The sequence below is a fragment of the Crocodylus porosus genome, unplaced genomic scaffold (assembly GCF_001723895.1).
Source record: "Crocodylus porosus isolate Cpor-Errol unplaced genomic scaffold, CroPor_comp1, whole genome shotgun sequence".
In the NCBI taxonomy this organism is placed as follows: domain Eukaryota; kingdom Metazoa; phylum Chordata; order Crocodylia; family Crocodylidae; genus Crocodylus; species Crocodylus porosus.
Window position 1 is genome coordinate 32,428,383 of NW_017728914.1, and position 14,945 is coordinate 32,443,327.

The window sequence follows — 14,945 nt, forward strand, 5'->3', positions numbered from 1 at the left end:
CAGGGGAGTCGATAGCAAAACATCTTCTACCTCACTGAGATGAGGGGCGAGCCAAAATCACGACCATTCATATTACCTGAAAATCTGTTAGGCATTTGGTTTCACAAGGGTTAAGGCCTGAAGGGACCTGAGATTGTCTAGTTCAGGAGCGCTCAACCACTGGCCAGACCTGGCCTCCAGCGCGGTGCCAGCCGCCCATGGGGCTCCCTGAGAATCTGTGGGGAGCTCATGGGCTACAGCCCTGCGTGCTAGGTTGGGTGCGCAGGACAATGTGGGTCCCAATCCTGGCTCATGGGGGGTGGATGGAGCAGCACAAGGCCCCAGGACCCGATTCCAGCTGGGGCGGGCATGGAGCCCCAGAGCTCAACCCCAGAGTGTGGGACCAAACACCACTGTTTTACTTGAACCTCCTGTATACCACCACAGGTCCCAAATGTGTAGTTACACCTAAAGCAGCGAAGTCTCCTTTCTTCTAGGAACAGGGAGAAATTCCCAGTCTCGTGGCGGAGAGTCAGGAGATGCGAGTTTTCATCTTCCTCTTGCACATACAATAATTAAAAGATCTTTGGGAAAATCAGCAACCTCTCCATCCTGCGGCAGCAGTGCCACGGTGTTCACTGCATCACAGAAGCAGCGATTTGGCTCGACATCACCTACCGCATCTTGGCACTGCAGTAAAGGCCCCCGGGAACCGGCAGAAGTGCGAGAGGGATGAATAGGACTATCCTGATGGCTCCTCAGAAAAAAACCCCAGAGGAGAGCCCTGCCTCCTGAAGCCCTGGGACAGCTCAAAGCTGGCCATTCTTCGGACCTCTAGGCAAGAACATTTCTCTGAGGCCTCAAAGAGACATGAATCGACCTCAGGTCTGAGAACAGAACAACCACTGCTTGTGCCGAGATCCCAGGGGATGCGGGTGCGAGGTATATCTTCCACACTCTCTAAACCGGTTGCAGAGACAGCATACCTGAGACTCGCAATTTTGAACCATCTGTGTGCTGGACTGCTTGTTTAAATTAGGAATAAATATATTCCAGGGCTGAACCTTTTATGCCTCCCTTACAATTACTGCGCACCGTATATCTTAAAAATAGATTTAAGTGACATGATGAGTAAAGAGTCCCATTTAATCTATTTCAGCATGCTCACCACATTGCTGTTAGGCTTGTTTGGCCTCTGTTAACTTGGAGACGTAGAAAACCATCTGTTTCAGCTGGAGACTTCCCCCCCAAGACTCAGAGGAAATAAACCACATGGGTAAATTAAATTCACCCTGTTGCTGCCTTGCACTGTTGAAATATATATTTACAGCCATCAGATCAACATCCACAAAGTACCTTGAAACGCTGTAATTACTGTATTTACTAGACTCCGAGACAAGGGCTTCCCTCCCAGGCAGCACGAGGGAAAGAAGGCTCATCGTGGAATAAGTGTCAGCCGGGGGCAGGCAGGCGCTCAGCTCTGGCTCCAGCCCTGGGCTTCGGGGTGCAGCTAGAGCTAAGCTACTGCCTACCTGGGGCGGAGAAGGCTCATTTGGTAGGGGATGCAGTCTCACAGCCAGGGGAGTGCACAGGACACCATAGATATGTGGGGAGAACAGGGGAGACTCGTGTATGCAGTTCAGGGGGAGCACAAGGGAGACTGCACAGCCTGCTCCCCCGCAGCTGCCCCCAGCTCCAGTCCCTCTGGCCCTGACTTGGCCCAGCTGCGAGCTGCTGCTGCTTCTCCCTGGCTGGACCAGGCTGAGGCCGCCAACGCCGCTGACTGCCCTGGACACAGAGCAGATCTGCAGCAAAAGAGATGCGGCAAGGGGGCTCTGGCATATCGGGTGGAAAGGGGTGGAGGAGCAGGGGGTGAGGGGCAGGCAGGGAGAGCAAGGGCTGGGGGTCTGGTCTTTTGCCGTCACAGCAGTGGGGGTACAAAATTAGGACGACTTGCCACTAATTAGCTTCTGTGCATGGAAAATAACAACACATTTATAATTTTCTATACATATAATCTAATTTTTGGGCAGTCATTTTAAATTCAAAGTGGTCTTGGACTCGGGCAAATACAGTAGCTCAGCTTTTCAGGTACAGGTACTCATCACTTAACGTCGTCCCGGTTAACATTGTTTCATTATTACGTTGCTGATCTATTAGAGAACATACTCATTTAAAGTCGTGCAATGTTTGATTATAACGTTGTTTGGCCGCCACTCGCTAGTAGGTAACTACAGTGATATAACTGGATTTGCTTAACACCATTTCGTTTAAAGTTGCATTGTTCAAGAACATAACAACGTTAAGAGGGGAGTAGCTGTATTTATAATGCAGCTGTAAAGTGTCACTGGTATCTAGAGAACAAAATGTCAAACCAGAGGTTTGGGGGGTTTTAGTCCACTGGTCACAGAGTAAAAAAACAGCAGCAGCATTTTAGATATTGTTAAAAGGATATAATTCAGAACAAAAATAGAGACAAGAGTCTCTAATTAAATAACAGTCTACCGGCTAAAGAACGCACCCAGTGTTTTATTTCCTAACTACAGACCTACTTCTATAATCTGGAAAGAGCCAAAAAGTTAAAGAAAGACACCAACAGGGCTCTACTCTGTCCATGTCCAAAGATTATGGTGTCAGACTCTCAGCCTCGTGGGTAGAAGCTGCCCCACTGTTTTGAAACAGATCATTAAATGGTTATTGGGCCAGGTAAGAGGCTGCATCTGTAGCCTAGTGGTTCGTGGACCTTGGATGTGGGCGACCAAAGCTGGTGCTCCTAAGTCAAACGCAGGACCTGAATCTAGGTCTTAGAAAGGCCCTATCCACTACACTCCTGGCTGTTTTGAGGCGATTCTTGCTCTCATTTCCTTGCAAAAATATTTCCAAAGCTTGTTTCCATTCTGTTGCAGACATACACGATGCCTGAAACCTTGAAACAATCGTTACAAAATGCAATTCCTGTCTTCTGGCCAGTGCTAGTCAAAGGCTGAATAAGGTCTTGTGTGCCAACACATTGTGAAAGGGCAATGTTTCTTCCCAACTACACAAATCGGTAGTCTGTCGGGCGGAGGGCAGTTCTAAGAGCAAATACCTGACCAGGTAAACCGAGACATGCCAACAATGGAACAAATGTTACATCAATTTCCAGAGATTTAAGTAATGCATTTTACTGGAGAGTGAACAAAGACATGGTACAGGGGTTGGAGACCTGAAGTCAAGGAATGAGATAACTTAACTGGATCTTTAAAACTGTACAGTCAAGGTTGACAACACTGTATTATTAGCACAGTTCTCAGTGCTATGCAAAGGGAACCAGCATTACAGGAATGCAGGTCTAAGACGATAAAGCTTGTTCTTCAGCATAAGCCCCACAACTTGACTTCACCTGCCACAACTCAGCAAAATACTTAGGCTCCAAGTGTCGAACTAGCTCACAGTTTGCATCTTGGCTACTTCTTTTTGTCCCCACTTTATGCTTTTCTACAGAGGACATGACTTTTGCTTTTGGAATATCTATTTCTGCACTGAGAAAGAGGTATGGGATCATACTCAAATGATTTAAACAAACTACAACTTCATTTCATTTCAATCCCCAGCGCCGCTGACAAGAAGATACTTACAATATTCATCAGGGTCAGGAGATACTTCTGCACATGTTCTTTGCCATGGAACTGCACAACCGAGTCGTCAACTCCTAGCAGAACTTCAATGTTGTAGTCATCATCGGTCGCGTGCCTCCGATGCCTCCTTCTGGAGTTATTAACTCGATTTTCAAGAAGGTTTAACATACTGTCAAGATAATCCAAATTACTCAGGTCTGCCCCTGAAATGAAAGAAAAACCGACCATGAAAAAAGAATAGCGTGCTTTTGTTTTCATTCTCATCAATACAGAAATATATGCTTTAAAATGAAGAATCAGGAAGGTAAACTCTGTTTCTAAATACTCTGATAAGTTTGAAATAACTTCATTAGCTTTATTTAGGCTATTCCGTATTTAAACTGGTATAGCTAAAAGAAAAAGCTGGCCTAAAGTACATTTACATTGCAACAGATCTGAATCTTTTCCATACAACTTCTGCTTCTATTATTCTGTCCTGTTCTTATGACACTGTCTAAAGCAGAGACAGCTTTTTATATATGGGTCTATCCCACAATGCAAAATCATCATTACACCATCTTGCAGATCAATCCAGGAATGCCAGGCATATATTTTTTACAAATCATAAAGGTTTTAGATGTTAATTACATTCAATGATAACGTGGCCATGGATTTTTCAACAACTTTTAATCTTTGATTGATATCATGTTGCATGTGGCTGTATCGATGTACAATTCTCCAGGTGTGACATTAGGCGGCATTAATATGCTTAATTGTTTCTAGTACCGTAATGACTTAAACACAAATTCTATGACATGATGGGATACAGCTAGTAGGTCCACTTAAAAATATTAAAAATGACTATGAAGAGACAAATATCCTGGCAATTAACCCTGTAAATTACTCTTACCACTACTACGGTAGTGTCAAGGAGCCCCGAACAAGAATCCCTTTCACTATTGTGAATGACAATGACTTGATTGCAGGGGATAAATATTTTCACAGAGAGAAAATACTAGTTACTTAAAGGCTCTTCAATCCAGGCAAAAAATGCATAACAAGAAGTAATAGTCAGAAAGACAAAGAAAGAAGGCATAAATTCTTAATAGCGAGGGGATTAATCATTGGAACAAACTGTAAAGCAAGAAGCAGATTCTCCAATTAAAGGAGTCTTCAAATCAAGACTGGAAGCTTTTCCGGAAGATCGGCATTAGTCAAGTACCGAACAGGCCACTGTGCTCATTACGAGCGTAATCCCATGGCAGCAAAGGTGCGAGGTGATCTTGCAGTGCCTTCTGGCCATTAGAAAAATCTCAGAATCAGGGCCCCATCGCGCTGGCCACTGTACAAATACAGTAACGGCACAGTCCTGCTCCCAAAGAGCTCACAGTCCTGGCTGCAAACATGCAGCAGATTCACAAACACACACCTGGTTCTGTACCTCCCTTCGGCTGTCTCGGATGGAGACTTCCTTCTACTGTAGCAACAGTCTCAATGACAGCTAGCCAACACAACCATCAGTGCAATTATTGCCCTGAAAACCGCCTTGGGTGCCCAGTCTTGGAGCAACTTGAAGTTTTGGAAATGAGACTGGTCAAAAACATTGGTTCAACCTGAAAACCCCACTCCTCATCTTGACCCCCAGGCTGACCATGGATAGGCAAACTACCCCAGACTCCCGGCTTGGAAGGGACGTCCTTACCGGCCTCTGAAAACCTGCCAAGCAGCCTGGTGTCACCTTATGGCGGTGTTCATTCCTCCACGAAAGCTCTAGCATTAATCTTTTATAGAGACCAGAAGTAATCATTTACCTATCACAGAGGTCTCATGAGATTTATTATGGAATCTGGTGGCAGTCATATTTTTATTCTCTATCAGGCCAATTGTAGTTACTGTGCAATTTGACTGTAAATCTTACAAGCTCTCTTGGAAAGCCAGACTAGCTTAGCAATGGCTGCAGGTCATGTCCTGTTTATGTTGCGCACAAAAACCTATAGTAATAAAGAGCAAAGCAAAAGCTATTAAATGCAAGAGTGAGAAACGGTTTCTCTCTACCGTTTGGCAGGTGATGGAGATTGGCTCTCTGTGGGCCTGAGCGCTTCGGTGCGAGCCAGGCTGAGAAGCCTGTGTTGAAGCCCTCGATGACAGGCAGTCGTGTTTAGCCTCCAATCTGCTATTTTAGGGACGGTTGTTCTGTCAGGGCACTTATATCTTTTAGAGAAGCGTCTGCTTTTTTTCTCTCTTTTGTGTGTCAAAATCAAAATAAAATTACAACTCCTAGTACAGAGGCTGTGTTGCTGCCAGAAGGGATGCTTCATTGGACCCTACCTTCATTGAGCTTTGCAGGCAGTTTTTTTGTTTCTTTTTTTTTTTTGCTGAATTCCCTCTTTACTCTTCCTTTCCTCATTTTTAGGCAATGCTCTTTATCTACCTAAAGGCTCCAGATGAAGTTGTCTAGTAGGTTCTCAGCGTAGGGTGACCATACGTCCCAGTTTAGTCAGGACAATCCTGGATTTTGGAGGCCGGTGCTGGCCGGCTGATGAGAATTACAACGGGTGTCCCAGAAGTGCCGGGGCATGGGGCGCAGCACGGCTGGGAGCACCTTGCAGGCATGCACCGCTGCCTGCCCGCACAGTCCTGCCCCTGCTGACTTGTGAGAGCGTGGGGTGAGGAGGCCGTGTCCCAGATTTCCCAAGTGATGTCCCAGATTTCCATGTGGTCAGCCTACCTCTGTCTCCTCATTTCCAGTGGGAAGCCAAGCAACACCTTTAAACACTTCTTTGGAACAAGGAATTCGCCTCCAATCTCATCTCTGCTTCCTAAGATGACTGTAGCACTTGCGATCCCTACCTCCTAGGATGTGGGCCAGCATCTTTCCCACAGCACAGCAAACTGTGCTGCACCACGCACAGCATCATCCTCCAGCACCAGACCAGGCACTGCATAGGCCTTACTTACAAAGTTTGCATCGTGGTAACAGAAGACTCTTGTTTCTCATTCCAGTCTTTAACTTAGCAGGACTCTCCTGTTACACCTGGGGATGATGCCTCCTCCTACATCTTAGGAGGAGGCATTGCCCCAAGGTGTAACAGGAGAGTCATGACAGAAAGAAGAAAAATGAAAAGAGTATACTTAGGACCAAAGTATACCCAGCACAGCAAACTCTTTTCATTTTTCTTAGCGGTAAGCAGAGGAAAACAGAGTTTCAGTGATGGCAGGTAGTAGAGGCCATGTTTGTTGGACCCAAGTATACCTGGCACAGCAGAGTTTTTTCATTTTTTGTCCTCCTGTCATAGTCCTGGGGATAGTGCATTTGCTTAAATTTTCTTCACGATGAAAGACAGATTACACTTACACCAGAATCTAAACAAATCTAAATAAATCAGTTCCTACATCTGCAACAGATAAAACAAAGAAAAGACAGCAGCACTTGCAGCAAATAAAAATCCACGGGCAGTGGATGAAGCCTGCATTTCGTCTTGTATTGCATTGGCCGAAGATCCTGACAGCTGACATTTCGGCTTTCATTAATTGTATCAACAACTGTGCTGCTTGATCAAGACATCCCTGTTGTGTTAATGACTCAGCCTGAGAAATGAGCACACACATGCACACACCCTGCCCTCCCCCCCGACACACGCACGCCCTGCCACACACAGCACTACACCAGAATCTGAACGGTCTCTTCACATTTCCCACTGCCATCTCCCTCCTAACCAACTGCACGGCGTAAGCAATCACATTCACAAAGTTACCTGGGGCTGTATTGCATTACAGTAAATTATCCCAAGGTCTCTCTGTGAGGAGCTCGTTTGCAGCACCTCTTGCCATATCTCTATACCAGCCACTAATTATTTGTGCCAATTTTGTTCTCCATATCCCCCGAGCAGACACTTGACATTTGCAAGAGATCACAATAACCATTTTCTGAAAACCTCACCTTGCTCCTGCTAGGAAAGATTCACACGAGTGAAAATGAAACAACAGAGAAAGTTCTTTTCTTGTCTTTTTTTTCCGTCAATGCACTTCCAAAGCAATCGAGGGACAGCGACATTGCTATAATTCACCTGCAAATCCCTCATAAAACTCTTCCTTTCTTTCCAAGCCAGCTAGAAAAATCACAGTGGTTTCAATGACTTCTCATAACCCTGCAAATCCTCTCCCAGGTTAATATGATGAGTGTCTGAGCAGCTGATAGAAAGGTAGGCTGGTCTCTTGAACAAAGCCCAGGGCTGAGACGCATGCAACCTGGATTGTATTCCTGGCCATGACAGAGACTTTGGTGAGATCCTGGGCAAGGGGAGGAAGACCAAGCCCGAGGAGCAGGAGATGCCCAATCCAGCACAGTCCTGCAGGAAGGGCTCTTGCTGGTGCTCTGTACCGCTGCCTGCCCGTCATGCAGGGCGATTATCCAAACTCCTCGCACCTGGCACAGCCCAGGTCCCTACACTGATCTGTGACCCAGGTGAATCTTCCCAGCTGTCGCTCCTTGATGAAAGCCCTGGAGATCCCTTATTGTGCAAGACATTAGGAGTTTATCCACTGCAGTAACACTGACCCTCTGGGATACTCAGCTCATCCTGTGGAGGAAGTTTCTGCCCATAGGAGCTCTCAGTCTCTGACAACACTATTCTGGAGGGATTTCTCCACTGATTATTCATTTTATGGCAAATGCTTTTCACAAACCTAATTACACCACAACCACTGACCTTCCCATAGCTGCCGTGGCAGTCAGAGCCTCTCACGGCTGCAGCAGGTTAGAGAAGCGTGACCTCTACTGCCTGTCTTCACCGAAACTCTCCTTTCCTCTGTGCATTCAAGCCACTTCCCATAACTTGACCCGCTGCCCCGCAGGTCTCCATTCTTTCTTTTCAAGTGTGGTGGCACCTGCACCCTAATGGGGCCGCAAAATGGGGTACATGTGGTTTACACTGGGAGCCTGAGGGAGTCAGAAGAGGCAGGATGCGACCGTCTCATTTGAGACCCAGTTGCAGACTTTTGCTGAAGCCTGGGAGCGAAAGCTGGCCGAACACGGGCCACTGGCTGGTACCTCGAGGCAGAAGGGGTGTGACAGGACAGTGCAGGTGCTGAGCATTAGAGCACCTGGAGCAGGGGACCTGAGCAACAAGAGCATCCTGCAAGCCTGCAGAGTACCCCACCCCTTGAAGCCAAGAACAGCCTCCTGGCATCCGATGTTTGAGACGCATATGTTCAACACATCATGGGGCATTGCCAATTTGAAGGTGGCTGCCCAAGACCACCAGCCAGGATCGAGACGGAGGGGGCAGACTGAACCCCTTCCACATATGCCATTCACTGACAAAGACCTTTAATGCCTTCGCCTGTTCCCCAGCCCAGCGATGCCAAAACCACTGTCTAAGAACATCTTGCCACCTTTCAGCTCTGTATTGATGTGGTTACTGTGCACGGGGTCTTGCCTCTCTTTCTAGCATACCATGGCACTGGCACTTCTTAGCTCCCTATGCCCCAGGCTGATGTCGCCTGCGTGACTAAGTGCATGTTCTAGACTGCATCCACACGCACAAACTACATATCCACGTAGCTATCATGCACGGGGTCCTGTATCCTCTTCCAATTCTGCAAAGCCATATAAATAACTATGATTTTTAACAGCCACTAATAACATTCTTGGAGAATGGCAGATAAAAAGGCCTAGGTACATCTAGGTAACTGCTGCAGGAATGCAAGAATCTCAGTAACGAGATCCCAAATACCTTTTGTTGTGGACCCACAAGCACCCACAGCCTGACTTACGCTAGAGCTCCCAAAGGAGCCCTGGAGATCAGCTCCTTGCGGCTTCAGCAGGGTGGCTATCAGACGCAGACTGGTTGTTAAGCGTGCAATCAGCCCCATGTTTTCAGGTTGGATTTGAGGAAAAGCAGTTCAATTCTAAGCCAATATTTCTGTGAGGGTCAACCAAAAACAGGGTGTTGCAGCGTGCTGGCTGCTCCAGTGGTCATGGATCAGATTGTAAGTCGACTTGCATACATGTCAAGTGTCATTTTATGATTCTTTTTGAGCTGAAAAAGACCAATTTCTCATCAGAATAATATGGTATTTGCAGTGTTTCTCGCTCATTTGCTATTCACTAGCCTTTTCTTCTTTTCCAATAGCTCTCATTTCTTTCTGTTTGTTTGTACAGCTCTTCCCTCCTACGCCACTGCCCTCTCTCACAGTATTTTGTTTTTAAATGTCCCCAGCCAGTCTCTTCTCTTCCCTTTTCCATTCTTGCTTGGCCACATTGACCTCTTCATAATTCATAAATCCCCTTTACAAAGCATGGTTTGTATTCAGATCCTTACACTGTATATCATGCATAAGAAATCTGGACAAATCCAAGAAGATGAATTACAACAGAAGAGAGGTGCTTTAAGGTGAAAGCAAATTGGAAAGTGCCCCAAACGGGGAAAAAGCAAATCCGACCCTTTTTGTGCAGTGGAACAGTACCTGAGCGCGCGTTCAAACAGGCTGTTTGCACAGTGAACTCACCCACCCACCTCTGGAAACTGGAAAAAAGGCATTTGACCACACTTAAAAAAAAAAAAAGCTCCTATGATAACAGCTCTTGAGTTGTGGGGAGGCAGAGCAGGGGCGTCCTGTTCCCTAGTTCAGGAAGGTACCTAAGCACACACCATCTTTAAGCAGTTTTTAAACCCAAAACTGAGATGGCCTAATTAGCCATGCTGATGGACGGGCTTAATTAGCCCACCCATGCAGCTGTCCAAACCATACGATCGTATTATTGCAACCCTTGCTCTCCCTGTCTCTTAACCTACAGTATTTGCCATTTCCAATCACATCAAATTTTAACCTAAGGCCTGTTTCAGCTTCCACTGAAGTCACTGGGAATCTTGCCATGGACTTCACTATAAGCAGGTTTGGGCTCTCGCATTTCATCCTGTGAACTGCTCCATCCCCGCAACCCATCGCTTAAGGACAATCAGCGTGCAGTGGGAGAGGTTTTACTTTAATAACCTGCTGTGGTTATCTGGAGGCAATGGATGAAAGTGTTTCCAGTTCAGGTATTTGAGCCTGTATAGCATAATCGTTTTAGATCAGGACAGTTGTGTATTTGAATAATACCGTGCATGTTGGTAATTCCCTTTTTGCTCTCTTTCTCTGAACTATTAGTATGCTGCTACTGCGGCTAAGAATAATAAAAATTTGACACAACACAAAACTTCTGTCTCCGTAGGTACCACGTGGTTTCCAGGCAGGACTGGAACAGCACGGCTTCTTTGCTCCCGACCTGCAAACCGCTACAGATAGGATGACTCCACCTTATCTGAAGCTGTTGGATAATGAGCACCAAGCTTAGATTTTACATCACGATCCCCTGGTATCTTCTTCATTTTCATGCTTGTTTCTATGATTTTCTCTGTCATTTCCACGCCTGCAGAATCAAGTCATTTAAGCACAGACATAACGTTAAGCTGACGAGCTGCCCACTGAGCTCGGGGGCACTATTCCCATGGTCAACGTTGGGCACGCACTTAAGATCCTGGCTGTCTCAAGACTGTAAAGACTAACAACGCTTAAATGCAAGACCAGGGCAAGTCTGGAAGAAGGCTCGGAAATGAAACGCTGCATTTTAGGAGGATGAACTTACTGAACAGTGACAAAGGCCCACTGGACGCTGGCAAGCAGCCAGACAAGTGACACCTGGGAATACACACAGCAAGTGTTGCCAAGGCGATACCTCTGGCATATAGCAACTAAAAGAAAGGATGTTTCAATACTGAAAAGAAAACGTGAAAACTGAAATTAACTTCTCCAAGGCTGCAATTACAGAGCGCCTAACACGAGCATCACATTAAAAACAAAAGGCAGCAATATCAGGATCGGGATGAAGAGCTAAACTGTTGGGATTTTTTTTTTTTTTTTTTTTTACAAAAATGAAATATTCTGAAATATTTTGTTCCAATAAATGTTTTGTGTCTACCATTTCTTTACACCTCTCATGTTATTACAAAGATATTTAAATAAAGTCAAAACATGGTTAAGCTGGCTGAAATAAAACATTTTGATCATTTTGCAACAAATAAGTCCAGACAAAAATCAGCATGGTCTTGAAAAATTGTGATTCGTCAGATCAGCGTCCTCTAACAGAAAACAGTTCTCTCCAAAATGTTTCAGCCAGCTTGATTCACTAATGCAAACACATATTGCAGTATCTGGCCCTGACTGCTAAATGAGCAGTAAAATATGTATAGCTCAACAATTAAGATTAAACCAAATGAGGAGAAAATACTTATCTGTAGGAATTAATTCCTGGGTCAGACTTCCATTTTCAGTTGGCAACAACATAATCGACTCATTTTGGAAAACGGATATCTTGCATATATTTTGCCAAGTCCTTGTAAACAAGCCTGGATTTCTGAGCTTGTGACATGCGAAACACATCACCTGACTTAACTCATTCCCTGGTTTATATGGTCAGAACACAAATGCTTGCAACTAGTTGAATTCTGCTATTTCTGCCCCCCTAAAATATTTAAATACATATGTACTCACATATAAATTAGACCTTTGTTGTAAATTAACCACGTTGAGTTGTAAAAGGAAGCTCTAAGACTTTGTCTATTATTTGCATAACTAAGCATGAAGGGGCATAATTTACGCACATACATGGTGATGAGCGCCACGGAAGCATTTATACAATAAAATAAGCATCATTTTTATGGAGAGCTATCACCATGTGAACCTGCGGTTTTGCAAATATCCCCACTGCAGCTGTAGCACAAAGCTCGCGAGTGGCTAGTTAATGCTGGTGAATCTGGGCTGGCCAGTACAGTCAAGGGGCTGAACCTGCTACTGCTTCCCCTGTCCAGCACTCACAACCTTTTGCTCCTGTATAGCTGCCCTGGGGAGTCTGTACAGGTGGGAAACGATTTCTGCCCCTGGTCAGTCCCCACACTGCTCCCAAGTGCAGCGCCCTTTCGCTCCAGCTTTGCTCTTAGGATCAGAGTTTGGTCCTTAACTTCTTTTCCCCCCCACCTACGATCCTGACACCGGATGGTTTGGGGTAGTTGACTCAACTCCTGCCAGGGAGATGCTGAACTATTCAGTCCACATTCCAGCAAAGCTTGATTAAATTACAGAGAATTAGGACATGTAATGACCAGGCTGGGTGACCCCGGCACTGCGGGCGACATGTCTAACAGTCTCTTTTGCAATCTGAGCAGAATGAAATGCCAAACCATGGCACAAAATCTGAATTACATCATGTTAATGTGATCTGTCAGTCCTCTGCCTAGAAATGATCTATTCTGCAGCAAAGGGAAATCAAATTTCACAACAGTGTAGAAAACATTAAAGAAAAATCCTACAAATAATCAAGACACTCTGATTCCTACCATGGGGGAAAAAAGCACAGAAATGCACATGACACAGCAGAACTTAAAATTAGCCAAGATTATAAAAGGTTTACTTTAAGGCTTTTCAGCTGTACCTGCAAAGAAAAAAACCCCCAAATTCTCATAATATTTTGTCAACATTTTTAAAGTCAAATTCTATCATTATGTTTTAAAGGAAGGCATCTTTATGTGGAATAGAAAATCCTAGCTCGATGGCTACACAATGTAAATCAACCGACTAAGTGCTTTACGCGTCAAATGCAACACACACAAATATAGATCCGACAAGACTTCACAGCATGCGTCTCCCCAATGAGTTGACTCCTCTTCATCCCATACGATGAGCTGCTTCCAAGCCTAATGATCTTTTATTAGACAAGGCTTCATTAATAATCACCTGTCTCCAATTTTTTAAAAAAATGGATGGAGGAAAAGCTCAGTTTCCCTAGTCAGAAACTATGCGCAACGTCTCCTTCTTGCCCTGTTCAATAAGCTTGTGATAAGTCTACCCAATACTGTGACCAAAATGCTGCCATCAGAATGAAGGTATAACATCACCTGAGCAACTGAAAGGGATCTGTGCTGTATCACACTAGCAGTTCAGCCTTTACACCGACATTATAGTGCAAAATGCTCTTGGGTTGTTACGCTTGTGGAATTTGAATCAGAGTAATAATGAGGTCTAATTTCACCCAAGGTGTGTTCACAACCTTAGTGCTAACGCTGCAGGCATGGACCGTCTGTGGTACAGAAGGAAATGAAGTTGAGTAAAGAGAAGGAAGACAAAGATAATTCTGGGGAAGAGATTTATTCTCTTTAATGCCAAACCATTTTAGAAAAGTCTGGAAAGCAAAAGCCATTCCATTCCCCAGCAAATCAAAGGGAGGGCTATTCCCCAGACGTTTCCGATCGTTGGCAAAGTCTTCTATTGGCATTCATCTACACAAAGCATATTTGGAAGGCTGAATCTGTCAGGTGCTAGAAAAGGCAAACTGCTATAAACACTGCTTTGTTCTCTTACAATGTGTGGGTGTGAAATCTGGACCCTAAAGGCAGCAGCTGAGGAGTGAGGCTTTCGAAATGCAGCACATATCAGGAGTGTGTGTCAGAGTACGAGAAGGAGAATGAAAGGAAGAGCAATGTGAAGTACAGATACTAAAATGCTGGAGGTTTAGCGTTTGGTTAAAGTTAAAATAGTGCAAATACAAAATAGGAAAAATGTCTATGTGGAAGTGTTCCCGATACAATTCTCCTACAAAAATTAAGGTACTCAGTGAGCCCCAGGTACTTGCTCCTCAAACTGTAAACGCCAGTTCATAGGCACGTGACTATCAGGTTACACTATCAGGTAGCTTCAGGACAAGTTAAAATGACGTGGCTTCCAAACACTACAGAGACCAATGTATACGCTTACATGGATCAGAGCTTTAAGTCATTTGGGGTCTCTTTTCCAACTTACTGGAAATTCAAAAGAAAAAAATGCTTTTGGTCAACCCAAAATTAAAGTTTTTTTAAATTTTTGGTGAAACAGAAAACGTTGACAAAATTTCACTTCAGGTCAACTGAAACATTTCATTCAGCTCGTACTGCAACAGATTTGGAGGATATCATGCAACAAAAGTGACTGCGAATCAAGAAGCTAAATGCTTTCTTTCCAAGAATGTTAAAATAAATCTTTCAGTGTTTTTAGAGCTTTGCTCCACAGGAACAACGCGCACAGGCCACTGTGGCATTGATGCCTACACAATCCGCTGGATCACAAATTGGTTAGGGGGCCGCACCCAGAGAGGGGTGGTGGATGGGTCATATTTGACCTGGAGGGACGTGGGGAGGGGGTCCCCCAGGGTTCGGTCCTCGGGCCCGCACTGTTCAACTTCTTCATCGGTGACTTGGATGAGGGGGTGAAAAATACCGTGTTCAAATTCAGTGATGACACCAACATTTGAGGCACGGTGGGCAGGCTGGAGGGGAGGGACAGGCTACAACTAGATCT

At 45.0% G+C, this 14,945-nt stretch overlaps 1 protein-coding gene across 1 annotated transcript in view; it reads right to left on the reverse strand.

Annotated features, from left to right (window-relative positions):
* Positions 1–14,945, reverse strand: part of ADAMTS2 (ADAM metallopeptidase with thrombospondin type 1 motif 2) — a 236,069-nt gene that overhangs the window by 67,440 nt on the left and 153,684 nt on the right. The window contains exon 3 of the mRNA XM_019535184.1: positions 3,597–3,799. Within this exon, the coding sequence (XP_019390729.1) occupies positions 3,597–3,799 (203 nt within the window). The remainder of the gene's footprint in view (positions 1–3,596; positions 3,800–14,945) is intronic.